Raw genomic sequence first — 19,443 nt, 5'->3', positions numbered from 1 at the left:
AAAAACTGAGAATTTGTTAGAAGATTTCTTGGTTTCTTACTAATAATGCTGCTTCATATGGAGTCAAAACTATTTTTTTTTAAAGTTATATGAATGAAAACGCCAGAGTCTAATCTCAGACTGATAATAATGACAGGTGTTCATATACATTTTTTCAGATTCAGTCTTGTCAAATCCATCTCTTGCAGATTTCTGGAACTGACATGGCCACTTAAACACAGCAAAATAAAATGCCAGCTTCCTGATGCTACCCTGAAAAACAACCAGCAGTAGAACTAACTACTAAAGGGATGTAAAATTGAATTGTATGTTCTCAACTGTACACAAGAATGTAAGAAATGCCACAACGGATGAGGCACAGCTTTCCATCCAGGTCAGTGACCCGTCTCTATGGGCAGCCAATCATTTCAGACTAGAGTACCAGAAATGATGCAGTCATCAGATGCAGGATAATCTACCTCTCACAAATAAGGAAAAACGAGATACCCCAAACATGAATATCTAGATTATGCCCATCTGAAATACCAAGTTTTACATTTTTCAATTAAAACACCAACTCCTACTTCTCTTGGGAAGGGGGCAGAGGAGGGATAGAAAGCATTAACTGCTATAATGCTGTTTTTTATGTTTACTCAGATTGAGTCAGGTTTTGTGAAAAATCGTCTCCTTCTGCTAAATATTGCAATAGTGTAATCCAAAGCATTGTCATATTGCCCCGTGTAAGACTTCAATTAAAAGAAGAATTCTGCTTTAAAGGATGCACAAACTATATAGCATGATAGCCTTGTACTGGGAGGGTTTTTTTATTCGGCTTTCCTGCTGTGGTATTTAGCATGTGAGTCATGCACCAAAAAGAATAACCATTAAGGGACGACAAGGCACTTTCCCAGGAACCTGGGACATTGCCAGGAATGCCTCTAAACTCTGGAATACTTGACTGGAAGGCAGGCAGAGAAACTGAGGAATATGAATCACAACTATCCAATCAAGCAATCCCTACAGACTGATCCACAGCTAACCACCCGTTTACAGAATTCTTTGAAGCATAGAAAGCTCATACCTTGGGTACAAACATGTCCCGAATTTGTGCTGGTCACTGATTCCACTTGCCAGCAAACAGGCTCTGGCGATGGTGCAACAGTAGCCATTTTCATCTGCTGACAAAGCCGTGACTCCTGTTGCTGAAATCCAAGCCCCTCCAAAGGCACTTCAAGCTCTTCTTCCTCTTTAGTAATGAAATATAATTCACAGATTAAGAAACATCCTGATCTCTCTCCTAAGCCACAATCCTTCTGCTGTCCAACCAACAGGTAGAAATTTTTTTTTAACCCTTGCTCTAATTTCTAAACCATAACGTGACTGAATGAAATTAAATACTGGCAAGCTAAGATGACAACACCAACTTTTTCATACTTGGTGTCACCAATTCAAACTCTTAAGAAAAAGTAAATGTCATTTAAAAAGTGAAAGAAAAAAAAAATCTTGTTTATGACATTTTGTTATCTCTGCACATCTGCAAGAAAAACACATGCAACTGACCATTCTCTTTTGGAGATGTGAGGGTTGAAACACCTGCCACACATGCAGAGCAAAATCCATCACCCTTAATGATGAGCCAGCTGTGATCAGTGGGTCCCTCTCTGATCTGCAACCACAGGTACAGGCTACGCTGAAGTGCAGCTTACAGGTAAGTAAGATTAATTACTGGGAACATCCAGTAACAGGGCCAAATCTGTTTTTTATGAAACGAATATGAAGTTACACTAAATGCCCACTTTTCACTGGTATGTCCACGGTACCTCCATAAATACATTAGTCTAAAATTCCCACCTTCTGCTATTCCGGAACTTGGGATGCTTGTAACTCAGAATCCACGTATGTGTGTGTATAATCTCTTTATAATGTACAAGCTGTATCTGCTTTTAAATTAATGCAGTGTTAAACCAGTTTTTGTACACACTGAGCTGCATATTGTACATAACAGGAGTAATTTTCACTGAACTACTGAGAGCTGCTGGTGCCCTTTCTGCGAAGGGCAGACTGAAACAGCAGCAAGCCTTTCAAGGCTATGGACACACAAACAAGCTCTTATTCTCCGATAAAAATGAAGATACCCTTCAAAAAACAAAGGGCTGTCTAGTCTAATTTGAACCACCTTATATCTACCCAGGCTAAGGTGTGCACAAGTAGCTATCACAGACCAGCAGATGCAACGTATATTGAGTCTAACTTGCTCTGAAATTCTTTGTATGTCCATGCTCTAAATTAATTTAGGATTTTGACAGTGTGATGTCTTAAAAAGGAATATATATTTCAGCTTTTTTCCATTGGAAAAATACTCCCACCCCCTCAAGTGTTGAAAACACTTCTCCATCTTCATCAGTGTAGATAAGAACTTGGAATTTACCATGGTAATATTCTCCTGTACAAGAGTTCCCCTTGCAGAAAACGCTTAAGACAACATTACAGCTTGACAGCTTGGTAAAAGTCAGATCAATGCAGTCTGAAAGATGCAACTTTTTAAATGAATCAGATTTTCTAGGGTTCTTGAATAATTTGTACAAAAAAAGGCTTACCAAAGCAGGCTGTAAGTTCTTTCATCCACTAATTTTCATTGGTAAAGAAAAGAACCCATCATCTAAACTTGTAGCTGATAGCCAATATAAGCCTTAGGATAAATGAGTTTGCTTGTAGAGAATTCTCCAATAGTTCCCAAAAAGGAAAGGTCACGCACTACAGCACAAATCACAGGCAGCTTCTGTTCTGTGATGTTCCACTCACTATCAAGCACAAAATGGAAAGGTCTAATGCAGAAGAATGTAGTTCTCATTCTCAGCACTCTCTTGCACATTTCTCTATGGATACTTCAAAATACAGCATTGGAAATAGGAAAACAATACTTGCATCTATACACGTATTGTATTAATAGACCAAATCAGCTTAAAAACAACACAGAAGGAAATACTTAACTACAGGAATCTTGACTAGGAAAATCATAATTCCTTGTTTCCCTGTTTAAGAAGCAGAGGATAGCTGAAGAATCATTTTGTGTATCTGCCTGCCCTTTATACCAGATACATGTATGATTTAACAACATGCTGACAAAGTACAAGAGACTGTATGAAGAAGAATCAGCCCTAACGTGGCCTGAAGCCAATATACACATATCCCATTACACTGCTAGCGTCTGACGATAAGCTGTAGTCTAAACCCAGAAGACTCCCACACTGAAATGGCTACAAGACACTTGATCAAAAGATAGGAAGAAACATTACATCAACATTTGAGGAAAAGCAAGATGAAAATGATCATTTCAGAAGATCACCCTACAAGACAGCTAAGAAGTCAACTCCTTTTTAATTTACTCCAACACTCCAGAATCACAGTCTTAAGTATCTAGGGTAAGTACTAACAGAATCTTTCTTACCCACTTACTAATCAAGAATACAAAACATTAATAAATTTAGCAGATACAATACTATATACAAATAAACTGCAAGTCCTACAACCTCAACTATACTGCTAACTGAGAACAGTTTTGTATATACTCATCTGCTAAATTACATTAGGGACTTATTAGTTCACCATTCAGAATAAGAGCTCTGATTTGCATTATTGTTTAATGACAAAACTCTACCTCTTATGCTGATTACAATCCTTGTTTAATTATAAGATATATCATTGCTTAAGATGATTTGCTGTGCTTTATTTTAACTAAAATATGCCCCACTGACAAAAGCTCTTTTGAGCAGCCCATTTCTAGGAAGATGCTACAAACACTGGTATCAGTCTATGTTCTTTTATGAGCAATCAGCATACTCATATGCATCTCCATCTTCCATGTCATATTTGTTTTTGTTAAGTTTTGAAGATCCAGTTTTATAGTGTAGTAAAATTAGATTTAATTTGAATAAAATTATGTGTCAGCCCTTTTTCATGTAGAAGTGAATGGAAATGAAAGGGCAGGAGTCTGGCACACTAAGCATGTTATTTCTATCACTGCACTTCTGGAAACAACACTTGTTAATATTCCATTAGGCTGCGTCTTTCAGTACATGAGAAATCAAGAACCGCTGTCTGTTAATCAATCCCTTGCTGTCAGAGGTGTTAAATACACAGTGACTGAATTCTATCCCCTGACTGGGTCATACAGTATATTCTTTTAGGACTGTGCAATTTTTAATTTTTTTTTTTTTTTTTTTAAACAGTCACTTGAGTGGCATTATTTCTAAGTTGAAAATAAAGTTAGTAAACATAATATTTTTAAGAATTCTTGAAAATGACAAGAATTGTTTGTTTCAGGTGTATATATCATAATTTATACTATTTATACTTTAATATAGTGCACAGATGTTTACATCTTTTTTTCATTACAGACAAAAAGGGCAAAAGAGAGAAGGATAATCAAGAAGAAACACACAGTTGGATCTCCTATTATTTGTCTAAAACAGATTTCTGAAGAGAATATCTTGATATTTGTCTTGTGGAAGGTGCTGTTATAGCCCTGAACACGATGTCCTAGTTTTTCTAATAAAAACTTTCCCCAGGGAGGTAAAGACTCCACTAACTCACGAGCCACAATATTCTGCACAAGTGCAAGAGCACAAGAATGTAAGTACAGCACATTCTGAAGGTGTTCAGAAGCTCAGCTTTAATATCAGTTAACAAATCTTTTGGTAATACCCAGTACTTGTACTGTCCTGGCAGGTTCTCAAACATTAGCTCTACAAACCCAGTTTAAAATAAAATCAGTTTCTGAAGACATAATATGCAATAGTCACTTCTCTCCAGGCTGAAGACGGGACAGGTACTGTACTCTGGAGATCCATTTAGCACACTCACCCCACAACACAACACACAAAAATTAAGCACATAGAAAAAAACACAGATTTGCAATGCATATTATTATTTATATTGAAAAGTTCATCTCCAATCGAGCTGAATTACAAGTATTTTTTTTTAGCCTTCCCTTTCCCAACAACTGTCTAAATACATATAAAATAGTATACACATAGAAAGAGGGACATCATACCTTTCAACATCTCCCTGCTTTAGTGAGGAAGAAACAAGCTGAAAACAATTCAATGCAACAACCTACTCCAGCTTTCCTCTCCAACCTCTTTCCACTTGTTGCCAGGGTAACCAGTGTTTGCAGATGCCTATAGCGGGCGCCTGGGTTCATGACTTCATCACAGTTAATATTCTCGCTCTCGGTCTCTCTTTATACAGAGAATACACTATATACATATATCCACACACTATAAACATACAGATTATACAACTCCTGCAACCGTTTTTGTACTGAGACAATTTACTTTGCTATTCTGATGTGTATAAACTCAAAAATAACACCGTAAAAAATATTCACTTGGCAATTTGCAGATGTGGAGAAAGTTTAAAAGCAGTAGTACTGTAACCAGTAAACAGCTGCTCTGGTTTCTCTGCACTGCACTGTACACTTAATCATTTGATTTCATCAGGCTGTCAGGTATGAGAGACATTAACATTACAGTGTTATAAAACATTTTATGTGGAATTTCAAAAAATCCTTTAGTCATGCACTAAGCCTACTACATGACAACTGAAAGACAAGCCCAGAAAATGTGACTAGCACCTGGAAAAAAACGTTTTCCAGTTTCTGACAGAAGCAGTTTGAAGTATTATAGCACAGATATGTTAAAGGATACAAGCAACTTCCAGTGCATGCACAAAACATCGTTTCATTATAGGAAAAAGGAAGGAGCTGAGCTTTGAACTCCAGGACAGCATACTAACATGATTTCAAAAGCAAATGCTTGGAGAAATGAACAGACAACAGCCTCAAGTGATTAAATAAAGCACTTCCACCACTTGCCTTCATCCCTCTGCAAAACACCTTCCCCGGCAGTTCTGTGTGTCAAGACAAAACGCCTGAAAATACATTACTATGATTTAGCAAGTCTGTACTACCTTGCCTTCCAACCACTTCAAAAAGAGTAAGGACTGAATCCCGTGTGCCTACAGACACTAGGAAATACTTATTTTACTAGTCCCAGTAACAACTGGTTTATTTTGTATTTTAATGGCCACCCACAGCACATGCAATTGTTCACAGAACTGACTGTTACTCGTTTACCATACAAGGTAGACTTTTTTTTTTTCATGGTGATGGAAATGGGTCTGATCCTTCACTCCCTGGCACAATGGAGTAAGTATCTTACCACATTTCCAAACAACAGTGCTAATGTGAAAACAATTACTTTTCTGTATTCCATCTGCCTCACCCTCCAGTGTGCTGGGAATTAATACAGCTTTTTTCCCCATACAGCAGTTGCAAAGGCCATGGAAAGCTTGAATTTGAAGCAGCTCAGAGTTTCCTCATATACTGTGCTACTAAGTCAACGGAAAGACTGCACTGGAACACAGGTTGGTTCAGCTGAACACAGTTTGGTTAAGGATGCTGACTTACAGAAATAATGGGGGCATCAGCCCTCAAACTGTATCTGCCATGAGGTACTAACCACAGCAGGCAGTGAGACTCCTTGGTTCACCAGAGGATGCAGTAGGTATACTCTGCAGCCTTTCCTTACACATTTTCTTTCTCTAAATTCATTCCAAATACCCTGCCATGAAATTTATTTCTAAAAAACCACTACTAAGTCATAGCTGTAGAAATAAGTATTTGACTTGAAATGCCAAATTCAGGAAATTACATTCAAAGCTGACAAAGCCATGTGTTAAAAATTAAGCGTCAGGGTAATTTTGGAGCCGAAAAGCTGCAGAACACAAGTTCTATTGCCCCCCGAAATGCAAAAAATTCAAGCAGTCTGGTGAACAGAAGTTCGCACTGTAATAGCACGGCATACTGCTATATTTATCGCTAGGGTCCTGAACAGAGAGTCTACTGTACAATTATATGAGACATACCCCAAAATGCTTCCTAATGTTGAGGTCAGCTGTCAAGCACAACACTAATGTGATTAAAACTTAGAACAGGTGGCTGCTCTGAAAGTGCTTCCTAGAAATAGTCCCTGGCCCAGTCTAATGGCAGAGACAGTGGAGTTCCCATGTCCAAAAACACTTCCTGCCACTACCAAGTTTCCTAGAGGTGCAGAAAGCTGGCATGCATGTTGGTAAAGAAAAGCCCTGAAGTTCAATACTAACTTTCTCTCTCTCTTTTTAAAACAAAACAAAACAGAACAAAACAAAACTTCAATTAAAAAAAATGTATGGGCGTAGATCAAAAAGACAACAGTTTGATATTCAACTATATGAGCTTTCAAATGGCATTATAAAAATACAGCTAATTGATATTTGCGTTTTAATATCTGACTCAGCAAGCATGCATCATTTGGAGGGCATCATAGTAGTACCTGTGGATAGTAACAGTCACTCATTTGCGGTCTACTGCTTCTGAATTTTATGTACTTGTTATCTAATGAAAGCCGTAAAGCCTTTCCTTCTCTGTATTTCATCCTTCTTTGGCCTGACAGCCAGCTAAGCACAATGCAAATTAGCAAAAGCAGCTGTTAGAGAAATCTCTTAAAAGAATATAATGACACCCCACAATTTTCTAAGAAGTTTGTAAGTAATGTAATACCTGTGCAGTAGGCTCACAACTAGATCTCTCTCCAGTCTTCATTTGTGCAGGAATATATGTAAATTTTATGCTGCTGGCAGTAATCTAAAACCAGTGAAACTGAAACATATTGTAACAATATAGTATCATTACCATGTTCTTTTACAAAAGGTCTCCAGAAAATGTGTTCCATTAGTGTAACATATCCATAGATCAGTGACTCCCCAGGATTTTCAGGGGGGATCTAAGGGTGCAGGGGTTACAAAGCCTCTTGGACCACAAACCTGCCCAGACCGCACCAAGCCCCTGGCTACATACCATCACCTCACGGGCCACAGCTGGGAAGCTGCCACTCCTGTCCTATTTGTTCTTACTGATCCAACACGGGTACATAAAAACAACGACAGTTTTAATTTCAAAGGATTTTCTGCACAGCATTGGATCGAATAAGTAAAAATTAAAAAAACTGAAGATCAGAAATAGGCATTAAGTGTACTCAAAAAATCTTCCAGAATGCATCTGTTGCGATAGCAAAGCAAACCAGTGTACTTCCAAAGGGAAGAGGAAAAGACATGACTGACTGGTACTGTCTAGGCACCAGGCAAAGAGGAATTAAGAGTCATTCACAAACAGGAAACCTCCTGCTGACATTCAGCAGTGAAGCTGTTTTCAGAGTGCACCCATTGTGAAAAAGAAAAAGCTTCATGAAAAGCAAGGATCAGACAAGGGGAAGTGAGAATACCAATGCCAAGGAGGCTGAAGCAGCAAGAGATCAGAGAGAGCAAATGCAGAGCTAGCTGAAGGCAGCCTGGTTGATTTTTATTAGTGACTTTGCAGTCACTAACAGGTGAACAGAATAGGAGCTTCTACCCTAGGATGGTACAAAAGACATGGGCTTACAAGTATTTAACGAAGAGTTTTTAAAGCCTTGGAGGAATTCAGCCTTGGGAACTGAGGAAGACAGCTGCCAAAACCCAGGATAAGTCAACGTAGGAAACAAAGGAGAAAGTAACGAAAGGAAGTTGCATACAAGTGACACAAGAAAACGGAGTAGAAGAACATGTGCATTTAAGAGAGGATCCTCATGCCAGGTAACTACAATATGAAGAAGGTTCACATGAAGCCACAGGTCCTTGGCCAGCCTAACCTTTTCTGTGTTTCAGCTTTTTTTGAGCCATCTGTTGAGAACAACTCTGTGCTCTAAAGCACGATTTTGAATTCAGCAGAAAAAAACAAGGTAAGACACTGATTGCAATTGAATGTTACTACTTCCAATCATTTAAGAAGTATACCTGAAAGTCTGAATTGAAATCCATAGTTAAAATAAGGTATGGCCAACAGGGCCAAACACTTCAGGCATTTTGTGTAAGCAGAAGGTTTTCTGTGCATTGAATTACAGGCTCTTAAAATCCGTGTTTTGTCTTTAGAAATTTAGGACAAGCAAACTCAGAAGACACCGAGATCAGTATGTGGCTAAACTCAACTTAAGATGACAACCTACAATCTCCATTATTTCACTCAGATAGAAACAGATATTGTGAATGTCCAGTGATGTCTGGATATCTAGAAACCATAAGGAATCAAGGTGAACGCTTGTGGCATGCACTGTTCTAATACGAAGACAGATGCTACGAATGCAAAATTATAGAGTTGACATTCTTTGCAGTATTTCTCTCTCCCTCACGTAAATTGCCTCAGTCTTCTGAGAACTCAGTATCAACCTAAGGTCATGTATCAGTTGTTAAAATAAACTAAGCCACAGACTTCTTGGAAAAGATGCTCTTTACACCTAAAAGTACTCTTATGACTCTGATGCCCAGTTAAAAGCCTACAGGATGAACCACCATATTACAACATCATTACCGAATTCTTAGGACTTACCACTTCAAACCCCTCTTTATTTTGAGCATCCATCCGTCTTTTAGGGAGTCTGCTGCTGCCTACACACACATAAACAATTTAACTTCATTGCTCACTATTGCAATAGTGCTACTTACCCTTTCGCACAACTGTCCTCACTCCCATTTATTTCTTGTGCTTCTAAAAGTTCTACAGGTTGACATACATTGACACCTCTACTTGCCCTGTTATGCCTAGACAACAAACATCTGAAATCATAGCAGGATATTCATGTGGCTTATTGAGTGCAACTTCCCTGCACAATACAGAAAGAATTGTCTTCCTTAGCTCTCAATTTCTAAGTTTGGACAGCTATATCATGACTCTGGTTTTATATTGAAGTGCTCAGGCCTTAAATGGACAAAAATTTAATGCGTGTGTGGGGAAGTGTTACTCCTCTACTCTGATATTATATTCCAATTTGGTAAATAGCTAGCTTTAAGCAAAACACATAACTTTAAATAATTCCAAGTATAAAAACCTTCTTTTGGTATTAAAACTCAGATGTGAATGTTTTCCTGTTCACTCCTTACAAGAATCATTATTAGAATAAGGATAATGAAGAAGAAGAAAATGTCAAGGTTTTTCAGCAATTTAGAACAGTATAATACTGGAACAGCGTGACAGGCTGCAGAGGGTTTATCTTAATTGTCCTATTTTAGTTTCCCCACAGAAAATTATAGGCTGAGCCACAAAGGCCAATAGTCCCATGTACATTTATGCCTAAATGTAGGAAGCTCCTGTGCTGAAACTACCACTATCATCACTTTGCTGCTGGACTTCATCACGCTGTATTCTGTACCAGTTAGTCATGTACTAGACAAAATCTCACTAAAATATTTACAAAAGAAATGAGTGGCATAGCATCAACACTGCTTGGAAAGCCATTCCTTTTTCTGGGTGAAGTCACAGAAAACAATAGCAGCTAATACTCTCTGATGTGGAATACTTTCACATGAACAGATAGGTACAGGAGGTGACAAGAAAGAAAAAAGATGAAAACAGATTACTCTAAAAATGGGAGGAGTTTTTACAGAAACAGAGCTAATGGAAGGCAGATGAAAAACGGTTGTAACAATTATTTTAGAGGAGGTAGATGCAGAGATAGGAGAATTAAAAAGAAAAGCAAAAGAAAGGACACAGCAGTAATTGGTGTGTGTCTCAGCTAGAGAAATGACCTGTCAGGTAAGTCTGAGAGCCAGAAAGCCAGATACAATGCATGCATTCAGCACTGGAATAAGAGCTCTGCAGAGAGAGCCTCTCGATCTTCAGACACTGTTTCAGGGGTATAATTCTGGCAGCTAACCCTTCCATCTCCCTCAACCAAGATGATGTATAGAAAGCACAAAAGAAGAACAATATGTAACTTTACAACCCTAACAAAGCCTAGGAAGTCAAAAGATTAAAATAAATGTTCCAGTCACTGCAATGTGGCCTGCGAAACTGCAGAGAGGAAAGCACATCAGAAATGCTTGTGAGTTTTGTTTGAAAACCAAAAGCATGTATGGGTTCTTATCTGCATTGTCATTCCTACCAGTCTCCTTAGTAAGCGTACAGCAACTTTACAGAGGATTCATTTTTTTTTCTCCCCTGTTGTCTAGGCACAAACCCGAATTACTCCCTGTTGAACAAGCCTGCCAAGATATCTTATGACACCATGCAACTCCATTCCTTAGCTTCATAAGGACAATAACAAACGTCATTTACACATTGACTAAGCCATTTCTTCCTTATCACTCCCCTTTCCTTTCTTCCCCTCCCAAGACAATCTCTTCCTGGATTTGTGAAAAAGGAAAATTAGATGATTATAATGCAACTGCTAATATTGGACGTTAAATTTCAGTTTTGTCCTGTACTCAGAGATTAGCAAATTGGGAAAACTGATTTCTCCCTGATTTGCTCTTCATTGCTGACAAATTCAGAAGATTATGTGCATTCGGATGCCAAGGATGATTACATATGGAAAGAAATTAAATAACAGAAGTATAAAGATAAAAATTTCAGAACATCACAATAACAGATTAACAAAATGTCCAGACTAGATCAGAGTCTATTCATTATTAATTAATATTATGCACGATTAAGTCTCACAAATCTGGGCACTATTTCCACTGTATCCTCACCCGTCACTTTCCACAATACCTGTTATGTATATGGTTCATTCATAACTTTACCTGGGCTCCTGTGAATTTGTCTATGACATTTTGTGAGCGTGTTAGAGCCCAAGCTTGTGAACAGATGCAGTGAGCACAAGCAGCAGCAGACGCTTTTTCAGAAAGTGTTCTTGCTAAGGTTGCAAGAAAGTACAGGCTATGACAGGTGCTCTGCCACCTTAACATGCGCAGTATCCCACAAATAAGCACAACCATCTCTTTTGGGCATCCGAGGCAAGTCTGAAATAGGGTCTAATCTTACTTCATTCCCCAAAGTGGAGCAGTACTGCCCTGCACAGTGATTTTGACTACTGCTAACAAGCCAACCTGCCATGACAGCAGTAAAGACAGAGACAGCAGTAAAAAAAAAAAAAAAAACAAAACCAGCATTCTCATTTAATTCTTTCCTCATCTAGACAAACTGTATAGGACCAAGTACATAACACAGTCCTAAAATCACACGATCGTGCTATAGAATAAATAACATTTGTTGTGTTTGTGTTTCTTCAATCCTTTTCTGTACTCTAACCTTGCACATAAACATACTAGGGCTATAAATAATGTATTTCCAACATTCCAGTCCTGCCAGATGCTTCTTTTCTCAAATGTGAAAAGTAACAGTGATAATACACTAACTTTATGAACCTTGTAGAAGCTTGGAATTTTCATGGTGTTATGTGTCTCCACACACATATACAGGGCAGTGATAGCTATGCATCTAATTATGTTAATCAGGCACTTGTAAGTCAGATGTAGGCTGTCCACCAGTTTATTTCAATTGCAATAATTTCTAACTTTTTTAAAGATTTAAGGTATTTTAAAGAACTAGATCCTCACCTCTTTGAAGAAAATAAAACAACTGGGGAGGGGGGGAAGGTTATGCTACTAGACTTAAATTCTCTATTTAAAACATATGACTATTTTTAGGCTGCTATTCCATGATTTCACATGCAAGTTACATAGACAAGTGGTCACTCTTTTAATCTACCCTAGTAATTAAAATATGTATTAATTGTGTAGATGTGCCCAATTCAGGACCAAGACAAAATCTCTGTGTAGCCTTTTGAATGTGGTCTAGTGATCATAATATGGGACAGAAGCAGAACTCAGGCACTGACTCACCATGTGGCCGCAGCAAACCGATTAGAGAGGGCCAAACCATTGTCATCTCCCTGAGACTTACCACGTGTGAGATCACTCATGCTGGGAGCAGTCTCTACATTTTGACTCCGGAGATGCTCAGTGTCCCTGTGTGACTCTTGGGATGGAGGTACTGAAGATGCTGAGGAGGAGGAGGATGAAGACGAAGAGGCTGGTTTGGATTTGGAATGCAAATCATTCAGTCTCAGGAGATTTTCAGGAGTCACAGTGTCTGGATTCACTGGGGTAGGATGCAGTGTGGCTGGCGTTACTGGGAAGAAGCTCTCTCTGTTGTCCTTTGTATGCTTTGGGGTTGTGGGTGTTTCTCCTGTGGACTAGAGAAAACAAAAAAGGGCAGGCAGAGACAGTGAGAAAATATGTGCCAGTAATTCTGCATATGCTACCTGCTTCAGTGACAACTGCAAGCAGTACAACTTTTTGTAGACAGAAAACACTCTCGCTAAAGTGAATATAAAATCAGTCACTATTATAAAGAAATCTTTCTCCTTTACGGATTATTTTTCTGTTCTTTATGGTCTATTTATCAAACTAACACTTGGTCATTTATTCACATTCACATTTACAATGCTTTATTTGATAAATCCCTCACAACATAATATACTTTCCTGAACTCTGTTATTAAGCATGAATTACAAACTCCTATGAACAGAAACACATTTCTTTCATTTAAAAATATGTTGACAAACCCTTGACCTGAACAAACAGACCTGCAGCGCTTTAAGAGAATTTGCAAATTCTTAAAAGAAATTATTCTTAATGAACGATGTGAGAAAAAACAGGAGAAGGCAGAAAAACGTATTTCTTGCAAAATAAGTGATCAGCCTAACCCCTAATCATAAATTCCTAGTGACTGCAGAACTGAGTAACATTGGTGTCCAACTTGGAACAATGCTCTGGAAGATTTGATGCCTTTGCAGTGGCACCAAGAGCAATGCTCTTCTCCAAAGCCAGAGCTAAGAATTCAATGCAGTGTCACTGATTATATTGAGAGAAGGTAGAAGGGTGACATAAATTTACCAAAGAAGGGAACAAAAGTACCCATAAAACAAGTATCTTCCCTGTAATTTTTATCAGCAACCAAATAAAGTATTCTTGCCTGTCATGCTCTTTACAGTCTTCATTTAATGGAGACTTACTGGACCGTAAAAGATACGGTTGAATGGAATCCTCAATTGTTTAATTGTCTGTCTCATACCTCTGCCTCGAAGAAAAAATCATTTTAAACACGGTGATAAGAGTATGAGTGTTTGAAATAGAAATACGGAGTTCTGGTGTCAAAATCAAATTGGGCCCTAATGTCCTAGATGACCAAAGATTTATTACAATGCCAGAAGAGTCAGCAGAATTTCACTGAGAGAACAGAGTAAATTTCAGCTGCAGAAAATACACGCTTAAAATTCAGAGGTAGAAAGCACACAAGTACTTTTTTTTTTTTTTTTTTTTAATAATTGGTGGAATGTATTTTTGAAGTTCCTGAACTTGATTAATCAACCTCTAAAAAGCATACGATTAAAACCTGCCAGATTCCATCTGCACACAAAAGATAAAATATAGCAGCTATAGTCACAACAATTACCATATTGGATCAAAAAAGGTCTATTCTGCCTCTGAAAGCAACAAGCTTCTGACGTTTAAAGCATCAGTTCCAGAACTAAAGGTCTCAAGACACACAAATGGGATCACACAAACCTGAGGGAAATTAAGCTGCAGAAGCAAGCTTTAAGCCAGAAGTGAGATCACTAGAGGAAATGTTTTCAGCCGTGATTTAGAGGGAAAACCCTTCACACCCATGCACTTCATTAACTTACATAATACATTATGTAGAATCTGACGTTTCTGTGCTTGTATTGTATCCAAAATTTTCTCAGCAGAAATACACGAAGGTACTACTAGTTAGGTACATATTTGTTAAAAATATATCTGCATCTCAGACTATAATTCTATAAAAATGCACAGCTATTTCCAGAGACAGAAAGAGGACATTTGGAAAGGAGCTCAGCAATATTTGGATAGTACACAGAAGAAAAATGATTAGTGAGAGAAGGGGCACAACGTCACAGAGTAATTCCTGCTGGAACGGACCTTTGGAGGTCTCTAGTCCAACTTTGTGCTCAAAGCAGAGCTGACTTCAAAGTTAGATCAGCTTACTGAGGGCTCATGTCCAGCCCAGTTCCAAATACCGCCAAGGATGGAGATTCCGCAACTCCTCTGGGCCCCTGTTCTAGTGCTTTACCACCTTCACAGTGAATATTTTTTCCTATCACTTCATCCAGATTTCTCTTGTTGCAACTTTAAATAGTGCCTCTCATCTGTTTTCTTCCTCTCTGGTGAAGATAGCAATTCCATACCCCCACCCTCCATTAGTCTTCTCTTCTCCAGGATGAAGCAAGCCAGCTCGCTCTGACTTCATTGCCATAAGGGCACACCGTTGACCTGTGTTCAACCTCTTGTCCAGGGCTCCATATCCTTTTTGGGAGAGCTGTTCTCCAGCCAGTTATGTTGCACAGGGGTCATTCTGGCCCAGGTGCAGGACTTTGAGTTTCTCTTTGTTGAACCTCCAGGTAGCTCCTGTCAATGCAACCCTCCAGTCTACTGAAGTTCCTTTGAACGGTAGGTAGCCCTGCTCTCCAGCATACTGGTGTCACTCAAACGCACTAAGGGTTCACTCCAACCCATCATCCAAGGCATCAGAAAGGATGATGCCCTGGTGTAAGTCTGAGGAATGCCACTGGAACTGGCTGTCAGGTAGAATCCCAGTGGCAGGCCAACACGCATTTAATGAGGCAATGGAGGCAGTGACAAACATCGAAAAGGCCATCTTGTAAGTTGTAGATGATCCAGCACATAGAAAAGGTTGAGACTGAAACAACCCTTATTGGTGTATGTAGACAGAACCAAATTCATATCTTATTTCTCTCAAAATGAAGACGACGTATCAGGGACAAGAAATATACATCAGTTTTTATTTTGAATTGGTTCCTCCAGGTGAAGATGTGGTTTGGGCAGAATAATTTTTTTTTTGCAGAGAATCAACCTGCCTCATAAAGAGAGTAACATTTTATTTGCACAAAAGAATAAAGCTGAAACTAACATGATGTTTCTGTCTCAGTAAAATCATGACTAAAAATTCTAATGTGCAATCAAAAAGTGCAGCCTTATACCAAAGAATGGCAACCAAAGATTTATGGCTCTAAAAGGAATCTTCCAGATGTGACCTGGTGAAGAGTTGTCTAAGGCTTCTGTAAATAGACAAGTTCTTTTCAACCCAATGAAACAGAGCCCTTGAGAGGAGAAAAAAAAAAACACCTGCTCAATGACTTTCTTCTCTCAGAAGAGGGGCTGGGGGTGGAAGAAAAAGGAAGAGAAAGTGATCTTTAAAATAAGAGTCAAAGTGTTAAACACACCCTTGGCTACTGTGTATTCTGCAACTCGCATGGCCCTAAGAAAAGGGATTGAAACCTGCTTCGTATGTTTTTACTGGACCCTGAAACTGAAGACCACCCAAGAGCTGTAAGCAGAAAGCTAAGACAAGTGCCACAGTGAGGCACATGTTCCTTTCTTTTAAGAGATTTTGAATTTAGTATAGGGGCAAGACTTCCAGTGCCTCTGATCACTAAGTGATGCTACTCACAAAACCCAGGTCAGGGCAATGTCACTAACTATACTATTCAAGACATATGGGGCCACATTTCATCATCCTGCAGGTGACTGCCTCCAGGAAAACACAAGACTTTGTAACACTGCATCTGAGAAATAAACCCAGAAAAACTCATTACAGGAAGTCTTGGATTTCCCAGAAGCACTTTATGTTCATCTAGTTCTACTGCTATACCAGCACTAAAGCATAATAAAGATTATTTTCCACAAACATACAGTAGGAAACTGAGGAATGGTGACAATCCTTTACCAGTGTTTTATGTGGTTTCTCATTAGATTTTTTTTTAGTTTTTACTTTGTTGTGGCACTAAGTAAAAACTACAGAAATTCTCCTTCCCCCTCTCCAATCCACCTCACTGTGCTGAGCGTCTGTTACCACCACTGCATTTGAAATACAGTAGCTTTATTACGAAGTGGCTTTAGTCACCAAGAGGAAAGGAATCTTTTGTTACATTGATGAGGATGCTACTTACAGAAGAAGTGCATATAACTGAAATAAGAATAAAACTCTTTTATCTGTCTTCTTCCTATCTTTCATTGTAATCGCAGGTTCATCTTGTCAAGATCAGACTTCCCTCTGGATTTTTAAAAACAAGATGAGGTACTGAAGAGCATGCAGTACTACTTTTGTCTTGACTACTATACTATCAAAGTGGATGCAAGAAACATTTAAGGCTTATTAATATCCAAAAGACGTCATAGACGGTGAAAATAATAATCCATTACTTCCATAAGTATCCCCTATCTTATTTGCTTTTCTTTAAAATACTTAGCAAAAACGTTCTTTGTTATGAAGTCTGTATAAAGCTGAAATCTAAATGAATAACGAGCATGCATGTTTGTGTGAACTGTGACTATTTCTGACTTATACAGGTGACAAAATAAGTCTCCTTATTTGTTAAAACCTTGAATATTTCAGCATATGCCTCTTCTCGGAGAGTTCATTCAGCTTCACAGAGATTATGGACAAACCCTTCCCATGTTGAAAGCTGATGCAAAAACAAAGTAAAGAAAATGCAGGAAAGCCAGCACTGGGACAGCCTTCCACAGAGAAAAGTAGCAGCAAAAGTGCGGAATTTTTTCAGGGATGTTAGTGGAAAAAACAGCTCCCTATAGTTTCCCAGTGAGGCACTTCAGTAGTGAGACAACAGCAGCGGCAAAAAGAAATTGAGCATTAAGATAAAACATGACAAAAATTTTACTTCCTAGACTAGCTGCAAAGTCATAAACCAGACAACCTGACCAACGGTTTATTTTTTACCATACTTATTGTTGTTTTCAAAACACATTTTGATAAACAAAGAAATCCTACGGGAACCTTACTGATACTACTTCTGGAATGGTTCACTCCTCCGGGCCTGTGGGAAAAAGTAACGATCAAATGTTCCATAGAACGGGAAAGTGACAGTCTTCCCAACAGAAGTTTCCTAATGAAAGATGCTGGCACTGCAACTGTTACGTAACATTTTCTTGGTTTGATTTTTTTTTTTTTTTTTTTTATTATTCCCATGTCTGAGTTTAGCACCCTAATGGGACTGAAGTCAGAATCCACCTAACAAAAAGGTGCATCTTTTTAAAAGAATACCAGCGCATCACCACAAAGCCTGGAAGCTGTCATACAAACTGGCTAAACAATATGCTGGCCACGTTCCACAATTACCACTCCAACTTCTGTTCAACATTGTGTTTTAATTAAACTATGCCTATTCATATTTTTTTCTCAATCGCTCTGCAGCAATATTTGAAAGAAATGTCCTTTGGAAGTTTTCTTCAAGGTACACTAGAAATAGCAGCAATATTCACGATCCAGATTCTAAAGAACCTTATATTTCCTAAGATTACAGTTTTATTTCCCAAGATTACAGTTTTATATACAGAAAATAATGAAGGTTTACATACATATGACTGAACTGCACTCTAGCCTAACAAAATCCTCCATTTACACAAATGCATGCAGGGGCTTAATGTCCTGCTCTACACAAGCAGCCATATTCCAGCAATGCTTCCATACACAAAAACATCATTATTGGACCAACAGAGATAAGGTAGTAGGATGAAAAACACTGATAGACAAAGTAAAAGATAAAAAGTGACTTTTCTTTCCTTCATGTTCACTTAATGATTGCTTTCTGCAGGAGACAGAAGGAGGAGAGCTGTTAATTATATCAAGAATACACCTCCAGGATAGAGTGAGAGGGGGATGCCATGGCAACTGGCAAATGCAACAGTGAAGAAAATGGTCACCCTTTGGTAGGAGTGAGACCATGAAAGAGCTCGTCCTTTTGTCCCCCCTATCCGCACCTCCTCCTTCCCCCTCCTTTCTTGTCATCTTTGCTGCATTAATAAAGCATACAGACAACTCAGGAAAAACAACTTTTTCTGTAAGCAGTCTCTGACGTCTTGATGTGCAGGAAGAAAAGATGAAAATTAGCAGCATGTGGGTGGAACAAAAAGGGGGGGAAAACACGAGGCAGAACTAGAGATGATTATTTTCTAATTATTTAATATTTTACTTATCTCCTCCCATCCCCAGCAAAGTGCCTTTATAGAAGGCTTTTAGCTGTTTCTTGAAGAGAACAGCTTGGTGGTTTGTTGTTTTGTGGTTGTTTTTTTTTTTAAAGTGAGAATTTGAGAAGAAAATGCTCTAGACATTCAAGGCAGTTCAAACAAGTCGCTCACAAGTTTTCTCCTTGAAGAAAAAAGCCTGAAAGACCATGTCACTGCAGTGCTGACTGCATTCCACAGCAGAAGGGGAAAAATCCCCTGAAGTGCCCTCTAGCTTCACTCACAGAAGACAGTTTTTTCCATTCCAAATAAAACGTCACATTCACTGTAAGGTCCAACACAGAGATTGTAACACCACTACACTGATGCTGCAGAGTCAATCTGAGCGCTTCTGAGGTTGTGCGCGGTTCCAGCTGCAGCCCCCCCCCCAGCAAGCCCATCACCTATGATCCCCTAAAATTCTTCAGTACTAGGCTGCAGTTTAAGATTACCCATTGCCAGCACTGGGAA

The 19,443-nt window shown here is 38.7% G+C and overlaps 1 protein-coding gene across 10 annotated transcripts in view; it reads right to left on the bottom strand.

Annotated features, from left to right (window-relative positions):
* The window catches only part of CABIN1 (calcineurin binding protein 1), a 124,561-nt gene that overhangs the window by 2,865 nt on the left and 102,253 nt on the right, over positions 1-19,443 (bottom strand). For 8 of the 10 annotated variants that reach the window (XM_030024446.2, XM_030024447.2, XM_041125731.1 and 5 more), the window contains 2 exons: positions 12,794-13,085; positions 1,061-1,225 (listed from right to left, as the gene is read on the bottom strand). In XM_030024446.2, coding sequence (XP_029880306.1) covers positions 1,061-1,225; positions 12,794-13,085 — 457 coding nt within the window. Of the gene's footprint in view, positions 1-1,060; positions 1,226-2,576; positions 2,781-12,793; positions 13,086-19,443 lie in introns of those variants that run through there. The other 2 variants (XR_005933134.1, XM_041125736.1) reach the window with 2 other exon arrangements.

This window comes from Aquila chrysaetos, chromosome 9 (assembly GCF_900496995.4).
Source record: "Aquila chrysaetos chrysaetos chromosome 9, bAquChr1.4, whole genome shotgun sequence".
NCBI classification, from domain to species: domain Eukaryota; kingdom Metazoa; phylum Chordata; class Aves; order Accipitriformes; family Accipitridae; genus Aquila; species Aquila chrysaetos.
The sequence above is the reverse complement of the archived record's forward strand: the minus strand, read 5'-3'. Positions and strand labels throughout refer to the sequence as shown.